The sequence below is a fragment of the Nansenia antarctica genome, assembly GCF_963989245.1.
Source record: "Nansenia antarctica genome assembly, chromosome: 20".
Classification (NCBI taxonomy): domain Eukaryota; kingdom Metazoa; phylum Chordata; class Actinopteri; order Argentiniformes; family Microstomatidae; genus Nansenia; species Nansenia antarctica.
The window spans coordinates 2,108,321-2,115,059 of NC_137693.1; the positions used below are offsets into that span (position 1 = coordinate 2,108,321).

Sequence of the window (6,739 nt, forward strand, 5' to 3'; positions counted from 1 at the left end):
GAGGAGGAGCAGGGCTGGAGGAGCAGGAGGCCTCAGGCAGGAAGGACACAGTCACACGCATGGCTGATCTTCTCTCTGCTTCTCATTATATAACACATACTGGACTGCTAACACACACACAGTACAGTTCACACACACACACACACACACACACACACACCATTGAGCCGCTAACTACCCACACACACACACACATACAGTTCACACACACACACACACACACGTGGACCAGCCTGTGGCCTCTGCTATGCCTCATCTGTGGTGATGTGTGAAGTGAAGATCTGTTCAATCTGTCCCTCAGTAGAAATCCCATTTCGCCTTCTGCGCTGTTGGCTGCAGTGCTCAGTTACGTATTACGTATATATATACCCTATGTACCCGAGGGATCCAGGCGGAAGGTGATGCGCTATGTGTGTGTGTGAGTGTGTGTGTGTGTGTGCGGTGAGTGAGAGGAGGACGGTGGCTCCGATGTCTCTCTCTCCTCTCTGAGGTCTCTCTGAAACCAACGTGCCAACAAATATTTTCTCTGACATTCAGTTCCTCATTAATGAGGGTTTGTTGTTGAGCACAAACAAGCTGGGCAGCGTTCCAGGGGAACGTACAGAGCCAAAGGGAGGATGAGGGGATGAGGGGATGAGGGGATGGGGGGATGAGGAGATGGGGGGAGATGAGGAGGCCTCCCCTCAGCGATGGCCATGTCAGCCTGGCTAGACATGCTTCATCACTCTCTCTTCATTATAAACGCAGATTATCCAAGCCGGGATCCCAGTCTCTCTATCTATACCTCAGATTATTCTAGAGAAGATTCTAGTCTCTCAATCAGTACCTCAGATTATACCAGAGAAGATTCTAGTCTCTCAATCAGAACCTCAGATTATACTAGAGAAGACATTCATGGCTTTTGCACTATTGCTATCTATCTGGTTAGATACCAAACTGCATTTTGTTGTCTTTTTTTCCCCTTTTTACTACTCACCTAAAAAAAACGAATCTAGTCTGTCAGTTGCAACTTTGACTGAATTGGAAACGACTTCACAAACAGTTTGGGTCAACTCCTGTTACCTCAGTTGGCCGTGGTATTGATCAATAATCAATCAAACCAAAGTTCACGCATACAACAGTAAACAGTTTATGACTAAAGAGGAAGTGGTGAGGCATCAACTGTGTGTGTAGAGGCTGTAGAGAGGCTGTGAAGGGAGGCTGTACAGGATGTAGAGAGAGATGTCCATGAGAGAGACCCACCCTGCTCTCTCACCCGTGGTTGTATATTGTGTATTTTATTGTTATGACTCATATATTTGATTCCTGTCCTTGTATTTAACCGGTGAGAGGTAGGTCGTTGCACTCATTTCCTTGTACTGTTTACAGCTGTAACACGATACAGAAACTTTTGATTTGATCGATTACTGCTGAATACCACAGCCAACTGAAGCAACAGGAGTTGACCCGAACTCTTTGTGAAGTCGTTTCACAATCCAGTCAAACTCAGTAGAGACAGTTGGCGGCATTCAGGAAAACAAACAGAAAAGCCCCTTGTTTGGTGGAAAGAGGAGAAGTTTAATTTATTCACAATATAACAAACATGGTGGAATTCAACGTTCCAAGCCACAAATTGAGCAAACTGTCAACAAATTTGAGCAAAACCATTCAAGAGTGACACAACAGCAGTCAGGCGTAATGAAGACAGCCTCGGGAAACGTAATTAGAAATGTCTGTATCTCCAAACCAGATACAAATGTCCTCCATTTCATGAATTCTTCTCTCTCTGTCTCTCTCTCTCTGTGTGTCTCTCTGTCTCTCTCTCTCTCTCTCTGTGTGTGTGTGTGTGTGTGTGTGTGTGTGTGTGTGTGTGTGTGTGTGTGTGTGTGTGTGTGTCTCTCTGTCTATCTCTCCCTCTCTCTCTCTGTGTCTCTGTCTCTTTCTGTGTGTGTGTCTCTCTGTCTATCTCTCTGTGTGTGTCTCTCTCTCTCTCTCTCTCTCTCTCTCTCTCTCTCTCTCTCTCTCTCTCTCTCTCTCTCTCTCTCTCTCTCTCATGAACCCCCCCCCCCTAACTAAATAAACAATATGACCCCCCATTTCAAAAACAGCCTTAGTTCAGTGATCTCGAACATAAAACACACGTTTTTCTGACAAATAACCCCCAAAAAACGATGTGATAAAGTTACACACAATAGACGTATTGTCCACAGATCCACAGAACAGAGAACAGGCGAGGGACAGACGGTCCGGAGCGAGAATGCGCTGCTTTGTTGCTGGCCCTCCAGTCGGCCCCGGCTGTGTTCACTAGTGTTGGTGTTTCGCATGCCTGTAGCATTCCTGGGGGGTATTCCATCAACATCGCTAAAAGAAAATCCAGGTTTAGTCTGACAAAGTCTCGCGAGAGTTCCTAAAAATATACAGGCATATTCCGATAAGTCTCGCGAGAGTTATTAAAAATAAGCCAGGATTTTCCTTTAGCGACGTTGATGGAATACCCCCCTGCTGGCCGTATAAACAACAAGGCTCTGAGGCAGAGTCCCACTCACTTAACCTAAACGACAGCCCTCCCTCTCTCTCTCCACGCAGGCCAACACAAACACTCATTTGTTTAGCAAACTCAAACTGACAGGGGCCTATAGATCTCCCCCGGGGGTTGTGTTTAGGGTAGGGAGCGTGTTTTGGGAGAAAACATTATATCAATATTGTTGCTCAGAGCAGCTTTTTCTTTTGTGACGTGAGGAAGGGGGAAATTGTGTTTTGGATTCGGTCCAGGTTATTTGATGTTTTTTTTCCCTGAAAGAAATTCACGCCATTTTGTAAAGGGGTTGAACTCTGACTCTCAGAGCTGTTTGGGAGATGATAGATGTTTGAGGTGCTTCTTTAAACATTCTAGAAAGTCCTAGAATGTACTAGAATGTATCCACAACAGGAGGACAGTGGGGAGACACTACAGTGTGGCATCACGTGTCATAACTTTTATGAGGGAAAACAACAATCAAGAACATTTAATTTGTGAATTAAAAGGATTGTTGAAAACCAGCCAGGACAAAGGATCAACCCAGAGCAAACACAAGGTGTTACACAACAGGAAAGGAACTTGCCGAGCAGTTCTCACCCCTACTAAGCCCTCCTTGACAATTAACACACATTAATCAGAGCCACACAGAATCATTGTGATGCGTGTAAGCACCTCAGGAATCCTTAATGACTAACAACCTCACTTCCTTTTCCCCCGGGGTCAAATCTTCAATACAATAGAAAAGAAGCAAAACACAAAACAACGTCGACGACAGCAAAAACTGAAACGGATATGACACCGAACGTGAATTATTGTTGTTAGGGGGAGGGCTAAGGTCAACCTTCATCTTTGTGAAATTGAGATTTATAGTTCAGCGCAGTTCCTCTTGGAGTAAGAGTGCAAATGCACGTCTGCCGTATGGGTGGGGGGTTTTTGTGGAAAAAGCTGACACTGAAGGGCCAGGATGAGGAATTCACTTAAAAACTATTTTTAGAAACAGGACAGACTCACTCCCTACTTCAACTAGAGATGAGAGACTCATAAACAGTCTGAATGACAGAGGAGGGAGAAAATGGAGAGAGGGAGGGGGGGAGAGAGAGGGAGAGAGGGTCAGGCAGAAAGTGAGAGAGAGGGTCAGGCAATAAGCAAAAGAGAGAGAGAGAGGGTCAGAGAGAAAGTGAGAGAGAGAGAGCAAGAGAGAGAGGGTCAGACAGAAAGTGACAGACAGAGAGAGAGTCAGAGAGAATGTGTGTGAGAGAGAGAGAGACAGAGAGAGAGAGAGCAAGAGAGAGAGAGAGCAAGAGAGAGAGAGAGGGTCAGACAGAAAGTGAGAGAGAGAGAGTGAGAGAGAGAGAGAGAGTGAGATTAGGGAGAGGGAAGATTAAGACACCTGCAGTAAAGTTATTGGACATTTTTAATCACAACTTTAACAACAACAACTCACAGCATAGCTTCTGACTGAGATCATGAGGACATTTGAAACAAACGATCTAAAAGGTAGAAATAGAAATGTTTCTGGGTAATAATAATCTCCTTTTTAAGAGCTTTACCACTTTCTGTATGTAGGACATTGTCAGTGTGAAATCATAAGACATAAGTAATACATAATCCATATTGCTAATAGGTTACCGCTATTAAATCCAACGCTATTTCTCAAAGATCCTATTCAAATCAATTAACAAAAGAACATCGGGTGCATACAGTGGATGGAGTAAGGCTTGAAATAAGTGTTTGGAAACAAAAACAAAAAAAATGAATAGGTTCAGAAATGTATGTGCAGTAAGTGAACATGTAAGTCAAAGTGCTTTTTTTTCATTCACCTTTTTTGGTTTTTCATCTATAGTGCGTTCGTTTTTTAAAACACGTCAAAATAAAACGTAAAGAGAGATTTCATCAGATCTTCCACCTACAGTAGCTTGACTGAGATACATCCACATATACCCCCCCCCCTCTTTCAGGCTAGCCAGACCAGCCACACCAGGGGAGGCTGGGGGAGGTAGAAATCGGAGGACGGCCTCATTGTAATGCCTGGAACGGAGGAATGAGGAATGGTCCCATCTCTACCTCCCCCAGCCTCCCCTGGTGTTCTACCTCCCCCAGCCTCCACTGGGGGGTCCAGACACACACACATATCTAAATGAACATGAAGACATCTCTCAGGCCACTCAATATTCAATCTTAAAGCTTATATATATATATATTTTAAAAGGTTTCCAAAGTCGCGGGTGAAAGTGTGATCTTAACGGAAAGAACAGTCATAACAAAGGACATCAAATGTACAGAATGAAAGAGGGCGACACACACACTCTAGTCAACGCTGACAACAACCCACATCACCACCCCTATAGCAAGGCACACACACAGAGAGAGCTCTCCTACAGTTCATACATGTACCAGTTCATACATGTACCAGTTCATACATGTTCATATGGACAGGTTGGAGTCTGAGAGGGACTTCTTCTTGTCTACTTGTCTCTAGTAGATATATTATATCTTTAGATATATCTATTGTGATTGTGCTGGCTGGAGACTGTCAGCCCAGGGTGAAGGAGGAGGAGGAGGTTCAGGGCTCTCTACAAGCCCAGATAGGTGGTGGGGGCTCCTCTGGAAAGAAGTCATAAGTAATGGAGGAGGAGGAGGAGGAGGAGGAGGAGGTGCAGGGTGGCTCTATTCAAGCCCGGAGACGTGGTGGTGGATGGTGGACGGCTGGGGGTCCCGGGGTCCCTCCCTCCCTCCCCACGGTCTCCCCCCAGAGAGTGTTCATCTTCATCTTCAGGTTCTCCTCCAGGTTCTCCTCCTCCAGGTTCTCCTCCTCCAGGTCCTCCTCCTCCATCTCCTCCTCCAGGTTCTAGCATCCCAGCCCCTCCAGCTGTTCCTCCCCCAGCCTCTGCTTCTCCTCCAGGTCCTTCAGGCGGATGAGGAGGGAGGCCTTGGTCTGGACGAAGGTCCGGTAGCCCTGCAGCTGATCCTGGGAGAGGCAGCGGGCCAGCAGGCAGGCCACCACGCGCTCCCGCCGGTCCAGGTTGTCCTTCAGGTCCTTGGCGTCGTCCCGCTGCTTACAGAGGAGACGGTGACGGTTGTCCAGGGATTGCTGGAGGGGGGGGGGGGGGGGGGGGGGGGAGAGAGGAGGGAGGGAGAGATTTGTTTAGCTGCTGTGATAGAAAAAGGGGCATCAAATGGTGGGATAAAACCACCATAAGACTATAAATCATTTGAATGTTATCTTCACATTTGCTTTGGCAATGTAAATGATGTATGTTTCCCATACCAATAAAGCCCTTTTAAATTGAATTGAATTAAATTGAGAGAGAGAGAGTGAGTGGGAGAAAGCATAAGAGAGAGAGAGAGAGAGAGCAGGAGAGAGAGAGAGGAGGTGTGTGTGTGTGGATGGGGGGGTAGGGAGAGAAGGAGGGAGAGAGAGAGAGAGGGAGAAAGAGGGAGAGAGAGAGAGAGAGAAGGAGGGAGAGAGAGAAAGTGAAAGAGACAGTCAAGCAGAAACCAAAAGAGAAAGAGAGCGAGAGAGGGAGAGAAGGAGGGAGAGAGAGAGTGAACGAGATAGTCAGGCAGGAAGCAAAAGAGAGAGAGAGAGAGAGAAAGTGAAAGAGACAGTCAAGCAGAAAGCAAGAGAGAGAGAGAGCGTAAGAGTGAGAGAAAGAGAGAGAGGGGGGGTGGGATGGAGGGAGGAGGAGGAGAGAGGGAGAGAGAAAGAAAGAAGAGGCATGTTTGTTGTCAGTCACTGATACGACCATGAACAAGTCAAGGTTTGTTGAAAGCTAATTGAGGCGAAGCCGTTGGTGAGGTGAAGACACATCAACCTCTCCTCTCTAACAGGGTTAAGGCTAGTTAACCACCAGGCCAGCAGGAATGTGCATCAGTCCTTCTCTAAGAGAAACATGTGTTGTTGTCAGGGTTGCCAGATGGGATTGACAATTTCCAGCCTAACAACAGTCTAAAAAAAAACGCTAAATCCACCAAAAACCACCAGCCCAAAACCTATATTGACAGAAAACCGCTAATTACTGTATTACTATTGGGCAGGTGCCCATCTCCTGCCCCCTAAACTGTATGTCTGTTGCCAATGATGTTTGTAGAATTAAAAAAAACCTGCACATTGTATGTAGGGTGTGTGTTTTAACACATTTTGTAACTTTCAGGCACTGACATTTTGATACCCCCTAAATACTATTTATCCAGCCCATCCGCCCAAATGCTTTTTTTCCAGCCCAGTGTGATCAAAAGTAG

General features: G+C 46.1%; 1 protein-coding gene across 1 annotated transcript in view; it reads right to left on the reverse strand.

Annotated features, from left to right (window-relative positions):
- Nucleotides 1–5,344: 5,344 nt before the first annotated feature.
- shroom1 (shroom family member 1) overlaps nucleotides 5,345–6,739 on the reverse strand; it is a gene marked incomplete at its 5' end in the record, with an annotated part of 14,132 nt that continues 12,737 nt past the window's right edge. The window contains one exon of the mRNA XM_080549963.1: nucleotides 5,345–5,588. Within this exon, the coding sequence (XP_080406089.1) occupies nucleotides 5,346–5,588 (243 nt within the window). The 3' untranslated portion in view covers nucleotide 5,345. The remainder of the gene's footprint in view (nucleotides 5,589–6,739) is intronic.